General features: G+C 41.5%; 1 protein-coding gene across 1 annotated transcript; it reads right to left on the bottom strand.

The window, feature by feature from the left end:
- Positions 1-209: 209 nt before the first annotated feature.
- On the bottom strand, positions 210-18,655 carry LOC123397598 (putative disease resistance protein RGA1). The gene is made up of 5 exons (XM_045092134.1): positions 18,387-18,655; positions 7,984-8,877; positions 6,759-7,895; positions 975-3,232; positions 210-739 (listed from the first exon to the last, which is right to left on the bottom strand). The coding sequence occupies exons 1-5, from the start codon at positions 18,603-18,605 to the stop codon at positions 649-651; spliced, it is 4,599 nt and encodes a 1,532-aa protein (XP_044948069.1). The 5' UTR covers positions 18,606-18,655; the 3' UTR covers positions 210-648.
- Between the last annotated feature and the right edge of the window lie 440 nt (positions 18,656-19,095).

Below are 19,095 nucleotides of genomic sequence, written 5' to 3'. Positions count from 1 at the left end.
TCAAAGGTGCTCATAGAGGTAGGCCTATTTGTGCGTGTCTATGGGAGTGAGTGTTGTGTTCCTCAAAATAAAATTAATACTCCCTCCGTCTCAAAATAAGTCTCAATTTTGTACTAGCTCTAGTATAAAATTATACTAAGCTTGAGACAGTTATTTTGAAACGGAGGGAGTACAATTATAAGCCTTTAATTGCATTAGCACTTAAGTAATAATAAAAGACAAGATTTCCCTTTTTAATTTTCTGAAAGGGGTGTAATAAAGCAACCCTAATACAAAAAGGCATCAAGTTTCCCCTAAAAAGGGGGCCTCTACTTTATAATGCAGTCATTTTCATTAAATAAAACACAAGGAAACGATGAGAAGAATGATTCAACCCAATAAACCATGGAAAAAAATACAAGCCAAGTTTCAGGCACTGTGAATAATGCAACGACAACGATCTCAGCAAGCTGGACTGAGATAGCCTAGAATAATCTCTGATTTGTTTAGCTTCTGTTTATCAAACCTGCAGCTATATTTTAGTTTTGGAGTCATGCCCTTCTCATGTGTGAGCTATATATGTCCTGGGCAAAGCTGTAGCTGCTAACTGCTGCAACAATCACGGTTTTCGCCTGCAAATCAGTTCAGGCCCTAGAGTTGTGCAACTCATCAGCGCGTTGGTTCAGTCTGAGGGAGCTGAGACGTGCTCCTGTGCAGCCGAGACCCGGCCCTTTTGATATTCTTGCCTGTAGGGTTCTCCCTGCAGAATTAGTAAAGATCAAGACTTGGATTAGGTACAACCTACAGTCAAGTTCACATCAACTCTACTGTCTACTCTATCTCTATTGAAGGAACCCGTCGAAGTAAATGTAGGAAAGAAATGTTCAACGAAAAGGACACCATCAACCGTGAACCTACGGAAGGAATGGAAACCAGAGTAGTAAAACTGGGGTAATCACAAGAAGTAGAAAATATGAGAAATAAATAGCACATACTCAGTTTTTGGCTGGCTGGGCGCGAGCATCTTGGCCTTTCCGTCCCACCACTTCCTCAATTCTGTATCTTTCTCAATGACTGGATCCTTGAGTTTTTTGAGTTTGTCTATACCAGGCAAAGTTTTAATGCCCGGGCATTTGTCGATGGTCAGCTTCTCAAGAGAGGTTAGGCTTCCAAACCATTCAGGGAGTTTTCCCATGCTCTCACATTCAATAAGATGCAAGGTCTGAAGGGATGTGAGGAGCTTCATTCCGTCTGGCAAAGAAGTGAGCTTTTTACAGTGCTTAATCTTCAATTCATGGAGACCTGTGAGCTCACCCAAGTATTCTGGAAGTGAGCTTAAGTTGTCACACCAGGAGAAACAGATGGACTGGAGGGTGGATGGGATCCTGCTGATCCCTGGTGAGCCGATAGTTAAATGGTGGCATTCCTTTATTTTTAACCTACTTAGGCCTGGTAGGTGGTGAAGCAAACTCCAGTCGCCCAGCGGCACCTTGCAACTTTCGACCACCAGCTCAGTTGGAGTAGCAAGGAGATGCCCTGTGTGCCCCATCAATTGGTCGCTATCTGATATCACTAACCTTCGGGCTCCAGGTCCGTGCAGAGACCGGGGGTGTTTACCCTCTTTTGAGGAAGGAGGAAGCACAAAGCTCAACTTGGGGCATTTCCGAACCAACAGTTCGTCAATGGCAGGGGACTCAGCGGAAGAGGTCCAGGTTGGAAGATCTGTGCCGTTGTAACCATGCAGCTCAAGGCACCGCATATTACACGGTGCGAATGGAAGTAGTTCTCCCAACAAAGCATTGCTATCCACCGATACACGGCAGCCCTCAGTCCAACAAAGTACCAACTTCTCGAGCTTTTGTTTCCTCGCCATCCTTGTGCGACGTGCTTCCAGTACAGATTTCACATTCTCAAGGCAGCTAATCTCAAGTTCTTTACAACTTACATCCTCTAGCTGGCCCAGGTTGCTGCTGTATCGTCCATCATCACTCCGAACCATAAAAGGGTAACTCTCCAGACCACGGCAGTTCCTCACAACAATCAATTTCATTGAACCCATTTCACCTATCTTTTTGTCTATGCTCTTCAGTCTAATGCAGTTTGAGAGGTCTAGTGTACATAGGCTTGTAAACTCAGCTAGTCTTTTTGGTAGATCATAAAGGAACATGTTGTGAGATAAGTCCAAATGCTCCAGTTCAGAAAGTTCACAGATATACTCAATGCATTTCAAACTTTCTTCCCCTGGCTGGTAGCCAAGTATAGGAGAAAGGAACATCGATAAGTTTAGATATTTGAGTTTGGTGAGCTCGCCCACAACATTTATCAGCCCTTCGAGAAGTGATTGGGGTTCAGTAGGAAAGCAACAGGGGTGTGACAAGTTCAAATGTTTGAGATTTGTAAGGCCGCGAAGAATTTCCTTGATCCCTCCAAAACAAGACCAGAATGATAAGTCCAGATGTTCCAGTTGTCTGAGTTCCCCAAATGATTCTGGCAGTTTTACTAGTTGATGGCAGCGTGATAAATTGATATGCAGCAAACTTATTAGATCACCAAATGACTCTGGTAGAGTTTTTAGTCGGGTGCAGTCTGATAAACTGAGATGGATTAAACTTCTTAGATCACAAAATGACTCTGGTAGGTGCACTAGCCCAGAGCAGGCTGATAGATACATATGCAACAATTTTGTTAGCTTTCCAATTGATTCCGGCAGTTCTTGTAGTCCAAAGCAACCTGATAGGTCCACATGCTGCAGTTTTATTAGCTTCCCAAATGATTGCGGCAGATTAACCAGTCCAGAGCAACTTGATAGGTTGATATGGTGCAAATTTAATAGAGTCTCAAATGAATCTGGTAGAGCTGTTAGACTGGAGCAGCCTGATAAATTCAGATGACCCAACTGACCCTGTTGACAGACAAAATTTGGCAGCTTCTGCATGGGGCTCTCCTGGAAATACAAGACACGCAGGTTCCAGTTTGGATAGGGCAATTGATAACTACTGTCACCGAAATCCATTTTGCTGCAGTATAGCGCACTTAGCTGGGCGGCCGACAACAGACCTGGTGGCCTGTCACAAGAGTTGGTAAGCCGTGCATAGCGGCAATATTCGTTCGGGTGAGACGAATCCATTGCACGAGCAACAGCAATGAACTCCTCACTGACAAACTCTTCACCAACAGCTGCCATTGCAAGGCCATGCACCAGATCGTGCATAGTGAGCAAGACCGCACCAGCGTTGCCATCCTTACCACTAGTCTACAAGAAAGGGATAAATACATTAGTAATTGAATAAATGTCTAAGGCATAAACTGCATATAAGTGTCTCAACCAATATGTACGGCATAAGCTTCAACATGTTAAACACTTACACTTGAACCTACAAGATATCCTAGGGTGCTACCGGGATCCATATGTCATATTTTTCTGATAGGACGAATAAAGAGTTGCTGATTAAGGTCAGAGATGTGTAAATATCTAGCAAGGTCCGTATAACATTTCTAGAGTCGGATATCTCTTTTCAGGATATTATGTACTCCCTCCGTAAAGAAATATAAGAGTGCTTAGATCACTGAAGTAGTGATCTCAATGCTCTTATATTTCTTTACAGAGGGAGTAGGGCCTTGTTTGGAACCATCCAGATTATATAATTCTGTTTTTATAATCTATTCTGCCTTCAAACAGGACAGATTATGGTGTAGATTATAAAAACTAGATGAACAGATTATTAAAAACTCATAATCTACTCTACACCAGCTAAAATCAGATTATGGATTGCTAATGACCCATTACCCTTGTAAAGTTGGAGATAATTACATTCCTACCACCGCCACCCTCCTCTTTTTAAAAAAACAGAGGGCAGACAGGTCATTATGCAATGTAAAACCTGGATTACAGTTTATATAATCTGGCCTCCAAACATGTCCACCTAGATTATTTTTATAAACCAGATTATATAATCTATCTTCATAATCCAGATTATCATAATCTATTGTGGTTTCAAACAGGGCCTAGGAGACTAGAGTTATTAAAATGTTGTTTCTTGGAGCAGGCTTTCAGCCCTCTTTATATTAATAAAGCCACACAGCCAAACGATACAAGGTACCGAGGAAATCCCCAAGAGCAATTAAAAACAAAGAAACGACAAGACTAGCCCGGCGTCGCACGTTGCGACCATGATGCCCCCATCCAAGCATGGCATCCCAGTCTAGTCATTGCATCCTGCACTGCTCGTCACCGGCCAAAGAGGAAGGTTTCCACCACCAGCCACCGCGAGGGGCTCTGCCCTGGCGGCTCTGGCCGAAGGCGGCTGGGAGAGAGGGGAGGCAGGGCCACCGTCCTAGTTGCCAGGAGGAAGGGCGTCGTAGGGGCTAGGGTTAGGGTTTTTCTAGCTAGCTCTGGAGTTCATACAATGTTGTCTCTACGAGGGCAGTTAAAAAGACATGTTTCAGAACTTAAGATTACTATCACCGAAATTTTGGTCTTTATGAGGAAATTTGCAAACATGTGACATCGCATAGCTCTATCATGCGAGAAGGGTTGAGTAGTTTCTATGGAAAGTTAATGATGTAGGTAGTCCCTCTTTTGAATATTGTGTATAACTGTATATTAGTTTTGTCCTAAGTCAAACTTGTAAGTTTCGACAAAGTTTACAGAAAAGTTACCAATATCTACAATACCAAATAATTACCATTATATTCAAAATGGAATACTTTTTCCATATCATATATATTCGTTGTTGTAAATATACCTTTTGCAAACTCTGACTTGGGACAATTCTAATACTCCCTCCAGTTCCAATTACTTGTCTTAGATTTGTCTAGATACGGATGTATCTAACACTAAAACATGTCTAGATACATCCGTATCTAGACAAATCCAAGACAAGTAATATGAACCGGAGGGAGTATATAATTTTGACAAGGAGGGAGTACTATCGTTGAGCTATATCTAGCTGTTGACACCTGGTTTGAATGAGAGCTCAAGATATCCTCCATTGACACTTGTGTTAACTCTCTATGGCATGAAGAGTCAAAATTATTTGCAACTTATTACTCTATTTTTGTGCATATATAAGTACCTTCGCAGAGGAGTAAATAGCATAAAACTACTACAATTTGGATTAGGATTCCAAAAAACTACCGGATTTGTTTTTTTCGCTGATAACTACCAACATTGGGTCTGCTGTTTCAAAAAACCCAAATGAACATGCGATTCATAATCGATCCGGTTATGACAGGTTGGACTCACCCCTAAACAAATCGTTTGTTTCACCGTTAACTGACATATGGGGCCCACATGTCAGCCAGAGAGCAAAGAAGCGAAGTGACCTGTTTCAAAACAAAAATCAAAGCCACTCTGGCGAACAGGGGGGAACAGATCAAGGGGGGAGAAGGACTGCTCCCTTCGACACCCGCCCGCCGCCGGCGATCCCCGGGGCTCAACCCCGACCGCTCCTTCGGCCCACCTCCTTCTCATCCTACCTCTCTACACCCGCCACTGGGTACCGCCTCGTGCTGCGCTCGGCCGCACGTAGACGAAGCAGCCCAGACGACTCCCAATGACACGAGGCAGCGACCCTTTGGTGGGTGGCGACTCCAGATGGTGCCATGGCAGGCAACGGCGACTCCAGGTGTCGCCATGGCAGGCAACGGCGACTCCAGGTATCGCCATGGCAGGCGGTGACGACTACAGGCAGAGCCTCATGGCGGCACGGCGGCGACCACGGGCGGAGTCCCATGGCGGCGCGGTAGCGACCACAGGCAAAGCCCCATGGAGGCGCGGTAGGCGGCGGCAGAGACTCCATGGCCAAGATTTACACGCCAAATTGTTTTTTAATGTCCGAGGACTAGATTGCTTTTTGAAAATAATTGCAGGCACCTGATTGCTTTTTTAAAATGTTTGTAGGGACCTGGTTGCTTTTTAAAAATGTTTATAGGGGCTATTTTGTACAAAAAACTGCGGAAGAGAAACTGACATGTAGGCCCCACATGTCAGTTAACGGTCAAATAATCAGTTCACTCAATGTGCGGGCCCCAACTGTCCTATTCACGATCAATTGTAAAGCAGTCGGCTAGTTAGGTTTTTTGAAACAGCTGGCACCGATGTTGGTAGTTATCAGCGAAAAAATAAATCCGGTAGTTTTTTGGAACCCTAACCCGAATTGTATTAGTTTTATGCTATTTACTCCTTCATAGAGATGGCTAACCATTTATTTTGTTAATAACTTTGCATATACTAAACCTTAGCCATGTCCAACAGCCTCTCTAGCCAACATGCTAGGCTGCTAGCAACGCACTCAGGTGCCACATGGAGCCAGGTAATCGTCCTATGATTATTACAACTTTCTTTCGTTAAGCTATATGTGACATCAATTGTTGTTCTGCGGACCACCAGCCCCGCCTACTTCCTGGATGGACGTTCCGTCAGTCTGGGGAACAATGTAGAAGTACTTTCTAAACGGAGCTAATCCAGACTATGAAATAGTTGGGACTAAAAATACAATTCTGTCCTATTAAGACAAGGTTAACATGAGCTTTCCTAGATTTTCTCTAGAAGTCTATAAAATGCACATAAAATTATCCATTATATCAGTCAAGCAGGGATAATTTGAGTATCTATCTTTCTTTATACAACAAATAACACCCGAAAATAAGTAGTTTGGGTAATTTTTCGTTTCAAAAATTGTAGTTCATAACAGTGAACATGATGGTTCTTTGAACTTATAAGTTCTAGACAGAAATTTCTTAGACGCATGCAATGCAACTAGTAATTAGTGACTCACCAAAGACGACTTTGCAGTTTGAAGGAATGATATGTCCAAAAGCGTTCCGATATACTCCTCGGCGAGCTTTTTGGCATTACCCGATGGATGAATAAGATCGAGAGCAGTCCATTGATTAATCAAGTCATCCTTGACTATATTGTGACCCTTTGGAAAGATGGCACAATAAGCAAAGCATAACCTCAGATTTAGTGGCAGACGTCTGTAGGTTAACACTAAGCATTGAAATGAAATCCAGATACCAATCACTGACATTTTTAACCATTCTTCAGAATCTTCGTCGGATAGCCAGACCCCAAGTTTTTGAGCTGCTAGAGGTAGACCACCACAATTTCCAGCAATTTGCCATCCTAACTTCCTAACCTCCTCTTTGTCTTCTCTACCATCAAAGCCACTTGTTTGCTCGATTATTGTCCAGCAATTTTCTCGAGTCAAAGGATTTAGCTTGTATGGTTGAACAGTACAAATTTTCCTCGCAACACCTTCACTGCATGTGGTTACTATCACAATCACCTTGCTGGTCTTCCCATCTGGATTAAACATGCTCTTCAAGCGCTCCAGCTTATCAGAATCCTCCTCCCACAGGTCATCCAAAACAATGAGTACCTTCATACCATTATACAGGTGTTGAATGCGCTTCGATACATACTCGATGCCATGTGAATCATGGGGCTCTTCTCCCATGGCTAGAGAAACCAATGACCGGCCTATATCAAGCAAGTCAAATTTCGGTGAGACATGGACCCAGGCATGAAAATTATATTCTTTGAATTGGGTATCATTGAAAACAATTTGTGCCAAGGCCGTCTTTCCTATGCCTCCGAGTCCAACGATGGGAAGGATGACAAGCCCTTCTCTGATATTGCTCGCAGAGAGCTCAGCCAGGATACTTTCTTTATCCTCACCCCTTCCTAAAATCCTTGGATCTTCAACCTTTGGTGTTGTTTCTGTTACATCCATGTCTTGCTCGAGGATGGAAGAAATCGCCCAAATAATATCTTCTTGATTAGAGTCATCGGAACCGTGCCTGTCCAACTCATCCTTTATCATCTCCAGTTTTGCCTCCATCGTCTCCACCCCGTTGGCCATGGGATTCTTCTTGCGAAGAAAACCAAGACAACCGGGTTTCTCTGTCACCTGCAACATATTTCAATAAAAAAAAAATCAAACTTTATGCTCGAGATCCATAAAATAATAGGGTGCTGGGTGTTAGTCAAGTTCGTACATCATCGTTCCAGGCAGCACTATCCATCACCGCGGACCATCTTCTAGCATCTTTCGACTGTAGCAAGCGCCCAAGTTTTTTAGCTGCCAATGGTAGACCCTTGCACTTGCTTGCAATCTGCCGTCCGATATGCTCCAACTCTTCTTTATCGGATTGATCGTTAAATCCACTTGTTTGCTTGACTATTGTCCAGCAAGTATCATCAGTCAGGGGGTTCAGCATGTGTGGTTTGACAGTACAGATTTTCTTGGCGATGGTTTGGCTGCATGTCGTCACTATCACGACCACCTTACTGCCCTTCCCGCCCACACGTAGCATGTGCTTGAAGTTCCTCCACTCACTGGAGTCCCCCGGCGCCTCCCCCACGCCATCTAACACAACTAGTACCTTCATACCATTATACAGGCCATGAAGACGCTCCGTTATATACTTCTTCCTATCTGAATCAGGGCCAAACCCCTCTTCTCCTGAAGCTAGAAAAAGCAGTGACTTCCCTATTTCAAGCAAGTCAAATTTTTCCGAGACATCCAACCATGCACGGAAGTTGTACCCTTTGAACTGGCTATCATTGAAGACTTCACGTGCCAATTTTGTCTTGCCTATGCCTCCAACTCCAACGAGGGGAAGGATGATGGTGCCGCTGGCAGGTAGCGTAGCCATTATCCTTCTCTTATCCTCAATCCTTCCTACTATATGTTCTTCAACTTCTTGAGCCTCTGTCCTTGTTTCAGCTTCTGAATCGTTGTCTTCATCGATGGTCATCAAACTGGACACATCAGACGATTCCTGCTTGACTTGCTTGAAAAAATCATCCTGCTTCATCTTGCTAAGTTTTGCTATCATTTCTTTCATCTTCTTCGCCATGATAACATTCTCAGCTGCAGTCTCTGTCATCTGCTAGGTATCAATGTTCAAACGTAAGCATTTTTTAGCATATATGAACCTTCTAATCAATAGTATACTGCTGCTGCTGCTACTACTACTACTGGTTCATGTTTCCACGCAAATCTTTTATATACCGAAAAGCACAATACTGCAGAAAAATAGAGGGACTGCTATAAATGCTCAAAAAAGGAAACATCCAGCCATTGATCTTATAGTAATAATCAGGCACAACCAATGTATATTCATAATTAGACTTACATAGTAATTCTAGTTAGATCATCACAATTGTATCTAATATTGCCAAACGAATCACATCTATTTGTACAAGTCCCATGAGACATCCGCTCAATATTGCTCTCTTCCATCGAAAAGTAAATGAGATTACTGTAGAACAAGGTAAATGAGATCGAACCAACCCATCACCCCGTCGTCTTCTCCCATACCCCATTTCCTTCTCCATATGATCTCGCAAGTTTATTTCATAAGAGCATCACCCCAGACGCATGCTCAGCACCCATGGATTAAAGGCCATGCATGCGATCCTTAAGTGATTAGAAATCAGGCAAGTTGATCAGATCGGCAAGCTCGATCATGAAGGTGTTTTTTGTTCGTATTGGGGCCACAAGTGCACACAAGGTCGCACTAAGATTTCTGCAATTGGGTATGTTCACCAAATCAATTGCTAGGAAGTTGGTTACTCCGTGTACTAAGATTTCTGCAAATGAGTATGTCTTGCCAAATCAGCTGCCATGAAGTTGTATACTTGCCAAAAAGGCTGCAAAAATGTTGCCTAGCAGATTATTTCTTATTGAGAATTTGCGGTTAGAAAAATGAACTGATAGGTGTTAACAACACGCTCATCTCAGCTCGACGTGCTCCATCGCGATCAGCCTACTCGAAATCTTAAACAAACTTTCTAACTCAACAAGGCCAGCAAACTATCATAGTCTGTGATCACGCCATTCACATATCGTGTACCTGCAAACATATTATTTGAGCTATCCTGTTCCTATGCCAGATCAAGGTAATGGCAGTGCTTGTAGGCATTCAACGAACATGTATAGAGCAGGAAATCACAGCAAATAAAAGAAAGGTCCTTTTTTTTTTGCGTTGCCTCCCGGGAGATTCTGGGGCATAGGCACTGGGTTCGGTGGTTCCGCGGGTCACCAATGGGCGGGATGACGCGGGAAGGAAGGGGGCGTCCGCCGTTGGTGCCGGAAGCCGGAGGGGCCAGCACCGACGACGCAGAAGACGGCCAAAGGGGGGCGGTGCTGGATGATTCTCACGGAGGCAGTGCAGAGGCAAGGAGCGTGAACACGGAGGAACATGGCGGCCGGGAGAGGTGCATGGTGATGCGGCGGCGCCTCTCCGTGAGCTTGGTGCGGCTTGGGCGTGCTAGGGGCGGAGGCGGCGAGCCAGGCGCCGACGCATTAGGCTAGCAGTGGAGCAGTGGAGCAGCGGGAGGAGGAGCGCGCGGGGTGGCTTGGAGCTGCCGGAGTTGGCGCGCGATGGGGTATTGGGTAGGTAGGTGATGGATCTTGAGAGCGACGGCGTGGAGGTACTCCGGCGAGGTTCCAGCGCGGAGATCGGCGGCTGGGTAGGAACCGCGGCGGCGGATGTGGATGGGAGGCAGTGGCCGTGGCGGCGGCTGGGAAATGTTTGCCACCCGTGGGCGCGCGCGGGTGCGATGGCCCGTCCGCCCGTGACGGAAGCTTGGCACCCGTCTCGGTGCGCCCCTATGTCTCGCTTACAGCGAGATGCAGGGAAGCCTCGCGTTAAGGAGAGCGAGAGATGGCCCGGCCCAGAAGCGCGGGGGGCCACAGCCTAGGTTTTATTGAACGTTTTTTTCTCTCTTGACTTTAGATTATATACTTCTAAATATTCTAAATAAATATATTACAAAAAAGTACACAAAACATATGAATAAACGTTACCAAGAATTTGAAAATTGTTATACTAATATATATATATATATATATATATATGAAAAATGTATACAAAGAATATACAATGTGTGTGAAAAAAGTCAATCATAATCAAAGTATTTGAAAAACTTAATTAAGCATTATAAAATATTAAATATGTATAGAAAAAATATAAAACACGTATTAAAAAATATTAATCTTCTATTCAAAAAATATGAATCATGAATTTGCAAAAATTAAATGTGTATAGAAAAGGAGGAAAACTGGTGGAAAAGGCATACAAATTTTATTAAAAAAGGATAAAAAAAAGAAAACAAGGACCAAACTAGTTACGAGCACTGAACGATACTATTTCAAGTATATATACAATTTCAAAAAATTGTTCATACTATTATGTAATAATACGGTAAAGAGCAGTCAAACACGAAAATAAAATCATGCCTCTCAGAAAAGCAAAATCGTGCCTCTCAAAAAGAAAAAAGAAAACACATTTTTTTCGTTTTCGGGAGGCACCGATGTTCGTCTCGCGAAGGCAAAATTATGTCTTTCATGAAAAAAAAAATAGCAAACACGTTTTCCATGCAAGAAGAAATTAAAAAAATCGTCGAGAAACTAAAAAAGACCGATGAAAAACCGAAACACAAAACAATCTAAAAAGCCAAAAACAGGTGTAAAAAAAAAACGAAATCTGAAAGAAAAACGCTCAAAGCACGACACATGACGGTGGCTTAAAACGAGCCAAGTGATGACGCATGGGAGTTCTTGCTGGCAGGGTCTCGAAGGACTATTCGCTGACTAGTTGCTCTCAAAAATTTAAGTCAAGGAACGATTCCTTCTGTGGATCCGTCTCGCCCTCAGGGCCCTCAGCAACAAGGCATATGGGAAGGCCTGGTAACTTACGTGTTTTTCGTTCACCCAGGTCTAATCGATGCTGCGCACATTCCTTTTTTTTCTTCAGAATGTTTTGTTTTTCTCTGGTTTTCTATGCCAATTGTTTGGTTTACTCATGTTTCATTTTTTTCCTTATTTTTCATCAGTTTCCTTTGTTTCATTCTCTGCGTTCACTGACTTTAACTTTTCTTTCTGTTTCTACAATTCTTTTCTTCCTAGTTTCTTCTCAGGTTTTTTTAATTTTAATTTTTCCTTTTTCTTGTATGCACTAGATTTTCTCTTGTTTTGTTGTTTTCCTTTTTTCATTTTTTCTCTACAATTTTTTTGACACATCTCTACAGGATTTTTGGTTACATCAAGAATATTTTTTGACACATCTCTACAGCGAGATGCAGGGAAGCCTCGCGTCAAGGAGAGCGAGAGATGGCCCGGCCCAGAAGCGCGGGGGCCAAAGCCTAGGTTTTAATGAACGTTTTTTTCTCCCTTGACTTTAGATTATATACTTCTAAATATTATATATAAATATATTACAAAACAATACATAAAACATCTGAATAAACGTTAACCAGGAATTTGAAAATTGTTATACTCATATAGATATATGAAAAAATGTATACAAAGAATATACAATGTGTGCGAAAAAGTCAATCATAATCAAAGTATTTGAAAAAACTTAATTAAGCATTATAAAAATATTAATATGTGTATATAGAAAATATTAACCACATATTAAAAAAATATTAGTATTCTATTCAAAAAATATGAATCAAGAATTTGCAAAATATCAAATGTGTATAGAAAAGGAGGAAAACTGGTGAAAAAGGCATATATTTTTTATTAAAACAGATAAAAAAGAAAATAAGGACCAAACTAGTTACGTGCAGTGAACGAGACTACTTCAAGTATATCTACAATTTCAAAAAAACTGTTTATGCTATTATTATATAGTACAATAAAGAGCAGTCAAACGCGAAAACATCTTAGAAAAATAAATAGAAAATATGTTTTTTCGTTTTCGAGAGACACCGATGTTCGTCTCGCGAAGGAAAAGTCATGTCTTTCATGAAAAATAAAATAAAAAACATGTTTTTCAAGCCAAAATGAATGAAAAAATCGTCTAGGAACTACAAAAGGCCGGTGAAAAACCGAAACACAAAAAAAATAATCTAAAAAGCCAAAAACAGGTGCAAAAAAATAAAAAAATAAAATTCTGAGAAAACTTTCAGAGCACGACACGTGACGGTGGCTAAAAACGTGTCAAGTGATGGTGCGTGGGAGTTCTTGCTGGCAGACTTTCGAATGACTGCTCGCTAACTAGTTGCTCTCAAATTTAAGTCAAGGAACGATTCCTTCTATGGATCCGTCTCGCCCTCAGGGCCCTCGGCAACGAGGCATATGGGCCGGCCCGGTAACGTACGTGTTTTTCGTTCACCCAGGTCTAATCGATGTTGCGCACATTACTTCTTTTCCTTTTTTTTTCTTCAGAATGTTTTTGTTTTCTCTCTGGTTTTCTATGCCAGTTGTTTGTTTTACTCATGTTTCATTTTTATTTTTGTTTTTCCTTATTTTTCATCAGTTTCCTTTGTTTCATTCTCTGTGTTCACTGACTGTAACTTTTCTTTTCGTTTCTACAATTCTTTTCTTCCTAGTTTCTTCTCAGGTTTTTTTAGTTTTATTGTTTCATATTTCTTTTATGCACTAGATTTTCTCTGATTTTTTTGTTTTCTTTTTAATTTTTTCTCTACAATGTTATTGACACATCTCTACAGGTTTTTTGGTTACATCAAGAATATTTTTTAACTAGATTTTAACGTTTTTAAGTTAATAATTAAACATTTTTATATAAATATTTAAATTCTTATTTTCTTTGTACACATTATATATTTTTTATATCCGTCCAAAATAATTTTGATACAGGTTTAACATTTTTCATATATATGAATATATTTTCACGTATATGTTTTGATGTTTACTTTTATTTGCATATATCATATGATTTTTTATATATTTTATATATGGACCATGATAACTGACAACATTGTGGTTGTTAAAGCCTAACCATCCATCACACGTCCGCACCCACCCTCCGTCTCTCTAATAAATACATGCATTAGAATGATTCATGTCTTTTCATGCGCATTCTTTCTCTAACTAAATGCTGCGTATACAAAGGCACGAAAATGTTGATGTCATTCTAGATTCTTTCTATTTTAAAAATTCATAACTATTTTATAACTTTAACCGTCAGTCAGATTAAAAAAACATTTTCACCTAAAAGATTGGTCGCAATGATATATTCGAAATTAGATTCCATGTTGGTGCATTTTTGTAAAAAAATTATCAAAATTTACTGAGCTTTGGCTACACAAGTTATCACATTTGTGGTATGCAAATTGTCATGGTATTTCCACATAAGTTACCGGGCATAAAATGGTTCTCGCACCCTTCTCCAAATGCATATTTATGTCTGTATTAAAAGACAAAAATGTTGAAGTCATCCTAAATTCTTCTTATTTTATAATTAATATATATATATATAGCTCAAACCGTTTGCCGATGCAAAATCCATTTACATATCCCTCCTAGTCAAAGTTAATGTGTTTTTTGCACTTAATTTATCGGGATGTGGCTAGCATATGACCGTGATATTTTTACACAAGTTACATGGGGTATGTTTTTCAAAAACGTTTTCCCATTGGTCAAAATTACCACTGTGTTTGTAAGTAAGTTATCGGGTATGCAATTTGCACATTACTGTGCTATTTTCACACAATTTATCGAGGGGATGTTTTGAACAACTTTATTTCCCTTTGGTAAAATTTACCTTGATGTCTATCCGTATGTTATCGCGTATGCGATTCATATATTAACGTGTTATTTCTTACATAAGTTATCGGAGTGTGTGCTTCAAGAACTTTTTCCCACCTTGGTCATAGTTACCGCATTGTTTGTACATTAGTTATCGGGTATACGGTTCAGTTATCGGGTATACGGTTCACATATTACTGTGCTATTTTCACATAAGTTATTCGGGATATGTTTTTCAACAACTTTTTTTCCTCCTCGGTCAAACTTACCAGTGTGTTAATATGTAAGTTACTAGGTATGTTGTTCGTATATTATCATGTTATTTTCATATAAGTTACTCGGGGTATGTTTCTTAACATATTTTCACCTCCTTGGTAAAAAATACCGTGGTATCTGTATATAAGTTATCAAGGATGCGATTCGTGTATTATCATATTATTTTCAAATAAGTTATTAGGGGAGGGTTTGTGTTTCACAACCCTGGGCCGAAAGTTACCATGGTGTTTGTATGTAAATTGTTGCATATAATGTGTGTGTATAATTATGTTATTTACACATAATTTATCGAGTAATGTTTCTCAACCAAATTTTCCTCGGGTCAAAAGTTATCATGATATTTGTGTGTGAGTTATCAGGCCTTTGGTGCAAAAATACAAAGGTGGACATGGTAAGATGTGCACCCACGTGAACAGTAAATTCTAAAAAAATACTAGATTTTAAAAATAAAAATCTAAAAATCGAGAGTATCAAGCTTGGTTGGTCATTGTACTCACGTGTGAAGTTTGGTGAAGTATTGACACCTGTGGTATTCCTCGTGAAGAAAATACAATTGAAACCTTACTATTCAGCAAACGGTGTTTTTTAATGTAGCTTTGATTTTGACATTTTTGCCACGAATATCATAGATGTCAATTTTTCATGAAACTTCATACAATAGTCTATTGATCAACTACGTATGTTACAAAAGTTATTAAGATTCTTTTATTTGTTATAAATATTTCTTTTCAAATTTAATATTCATAAGGGGTGTGTGTGGAACCATGTTCACCAAATCCACGTAATATGATGATGTTTGCACAAAAGCTATGAGGGTATGTTTTTCGATAACTTTCTCTCCCGGGTCAAAGTTATCATAGTGTTTACGCATAAGTTATATATATGTGATGTGTATACTATCAAACTATTTACACATAAATTATTGTGTATATTTTCACACTATTTTATTATTTTTCGGATCAAAAGTTATTAGAGTGATTCTAATTAACACACTAACGTGTTCCCGATGAACACCGGCTCGCTGTCACACCTAGGGTGGGCGCTGACTAGGTGAAAGACATGCATCGGTTGAGATTTTTTTTCTTCAAAGTCTAAACTACACGCTACAAAAGCCATATGCCTGAGGATACAATGGGCCTCTCATCGTCGGCGTCGGATCAGGTCACCACCCCAGTTATGCTCCTCATCCCTTCTCTTCTCAACCTTTAGTTATGTTTATGTGCATCTTAGTTATGTAGAGTATGAGTGATGCTTATCGTGTTTTCTATCCGTTTGATGCTAAAATTTAAGTTAATAAAAGCGCCATTTATTGAAAAATGAAAAGAAAAACAAAACCATTGCGAACGATAACATTAGACTACATGAGCACAAATATAACCCTTGAAATTCACACTAACAAAATACATAGTTGCAACCAATAATTGTAAATTAGCACAATATTTTTCATATTGTCAGCAAAATAACGGTGCAATTGCGTTGTTGTGCTGACAGAAGACATAGTGACTAGCCAGCGGTGGCCTCATGAGTCATCCGGTTCTCAACCAACCCAATTAGTGATGGAGCATCTTGGGGACAATTAGGGCCCTGGCCTCCCCTTCCTAGATTTTTTTTTGTCAAATAAGTCTAATCGATCTATTAATCTTTCAACCTCTATAATCACCTTAGCCTTTTTTATGTCATAACCAATCACTTGGCCCCCTTAATATTTGGTTCATGCTCTGCCACTGAACCCAGCATCCTTTTTTCGGATGAACATACCCAACATCCAACTATGACGTTCTCTATGGCACTTTATCATGTACCGTTGGAAGAGTTTCCAGAGGAGGACCCACTAAACTTAAACCGTGTAGCCTATGAGGTGTTTGTAGTAATAGTGTGCGTCCAACATATCCTGTTCGTGCGTGGGACGCCTTGTACATAGAGCCTGGATCGGAATAAAGAGTTGGACTCACGACCAGTGACGGATTTAGAATTGGACTAATGTGGGGGCAACATTAAAAAAGGTAGATGTTTTTCTGTCAAAACACATTACAAATAGTTAATGAAATATTGAATATACAAATGAATGCACGAGCAAAAATTATATGCAAATTGTTTGTGGGGCCATGCCCCCCCCCACCCCACCCCACCCACCCCTAGATCTGTCACTATCTACAACCAGACTCATGCCTGCTCCAAATGTCCGACTAAGCTGCTTGGTTAGTGTCCGTAAAAACACGTCACCTAACCATTTTTTTATAGTCAGCCCAAACGCGTGGTCTGACTGGCACTCCTCATATCCTGTTCAAATTTGGATCGGATATGGGCTGTCCGGACATGTTCGAACACGCCCGTCACGTCGAGTCCGACCCAAGCCGGCCCGCCCGACCCCACATAAAATGGACCCTATTTACACCTTCGACCGAAACCTTAGCCGCATTCCAGTCCACTCCCCTCCCCTTCCGGCCACTCCCTTCGCCCACAAGCTCCTGTTCGGCGATCTCCCACCATCTCCAACATGGCGGGCAGCGGATCCGACTTCTACACCTCTAGATCCGTCGACCACTCATCTCACGCGGCCTTAAGGAGAAGATGACCGCCCGCCTTGCGCTCTGCCGCTCCCCAAAGGAGGTCACCCGACGACAAAGCTTAGACTCATTCCATCGGGAATCAATTGTGTCCGCCCAAATGGCACATGCATCCTGCAAGAAGTGTGTCATCGTTGCCTCACCAGAGGTGGTGAGGTCCGTCTCGCGTCCAAACTCCCGAACAGATGCGCAAAAATTTCGTAGCGTGATGAGGCGGAGGTGAACGCACGGACGTCTGTTGATGCAAATATGGCGCGGTGTGCGCGCCGTGCGAGGAAACAAACGCTGAAGGGCGTGGCAGACGTTGGCGAGGTGGTGTTGCATTCTTCGGCGCCCCGTGTAGTTCGCACCCATCCCAGGCGCCACAACCGCATCGTGGTGGATGTCACCTCTACTCCTAAGACGGATCCATCATCGATCTCACGTCCACCGACACCGTGAAAGTTTAGACTTTAACGAGGAAGAGTTGGGCATGGAAGACGAAGGAGCCTCGAGTCACGTGAGCCAGTGTGTGTCCCATATCCTATCCTACTCTATCTCGCCCGCGACCCGAGCAACACTTCGAGAGGCGCAGTCAAACGCTAGACAAGAGCACGGCGAAGATGGACGAGCTCCGCTTAGATTAGGTTTGCGTTGTAAGTAATAGTATGAATTTGATGATTTAAAAGTGATGTTTGTGGTTGAGAAATTAACTTTTTATGTGTTTTTTTTTGAAGAAACTTTTTATGTGTTGTCCGGTTTTTGTTGACGAATACATCCCGACGCATTCATCAACGTTTAGGGGCCGGATTTTGGGTATTACGGTTGTAGATGCTGTAAGATCCAACTCTGAACCTTCACTGAACGAGAGTTTTTTGGAACGTGAAAGTTTTGCCACATAAGAAGAGTTTTGCAACAAAATTCGATCCAAACATCCAAATTTCATCCATTTCGATGATGTCCAAAGAGCAAAGGAGAACGAATGCCAGAATCCTTACACAGATCGCATAAAAATAACTGAACTATTCGGTGCCACAAAGTAAGCAATGAGGTAGAGGGCAGCGGTACATGCCTTTTGCTCGTCGACCATGTGTGAGATGTCGTGGGCGGCGGTCCTGAGCCGCCTGAGCCATGCCCGCCCCGCCTCCTCGTCCACCGACTCCCTCTTGGCATCCTCCAGCGCCGGCTGCATGGCCTCCAGCGCCTCCAGCATTTCCTGCAGGCCGGGGGTGGTCTCGCTAACGATGGCTCTGAGCTTTGTGCATGCCCTTTCGACGATGGCTACTTCCATGGCTTCTCGCTCTCCGACGAGGCTTGGTGGTCAACGGTGGAAATATGTGAATGATGCCCAGCACAGAACCGCGAGCTTTAAGCTACCATTAGTCTGCTCTGTGGTACTTCTTCTCTCTTTCTTTCTTTTTTGGGACTGCGAATTGTCTGTTGTGTCCTTGCCCGTAACTTACATGCAAAGTAATTTAAATTCACCGCTGTCTTTCCATGGTTGCTTCAGTCTATAAACCACTGAAAAAATAGCACGCTACAGCACCGTTAATAATATGCTATAGCACAATTGTCGCTAGATTGATCAGTATATAAGAATATCTACAACAGAACCTCTTAAATGATCTATCATACACATGCATAATTATAGTTGCACACCCTAGCACATATGCACAACAACGTGTCCACCGGTCGCACAACTATATTTATATATTTTCTAAAAAATACAATATTTTATATATTTTCTAAAAAATACAATGAAAGTCAAAAAAGGAGAAAAA

The sequence above is a fragment of the Hordeum vulgare genome, chromosome 5H, assembly GCF_904849725.1.
Source record: "Hordeum vulgare subsp. vulgare chromosome 5H, MorexV3_pseudomolecules_assembly, whole genome shotgun sequence".
NCBI classification, from domain to species: domain Eukaryota; kingdom Viridiplantae; phylum Streptophyta; class Magnoliopsida; order Poales; family Poaceae; genus Hordeum; species Hordeum vulgare.
Note: the sequence above shows the minus strand (reverse complement) of the source record. Positions and strands in the feature narration are given on the sequence as shown.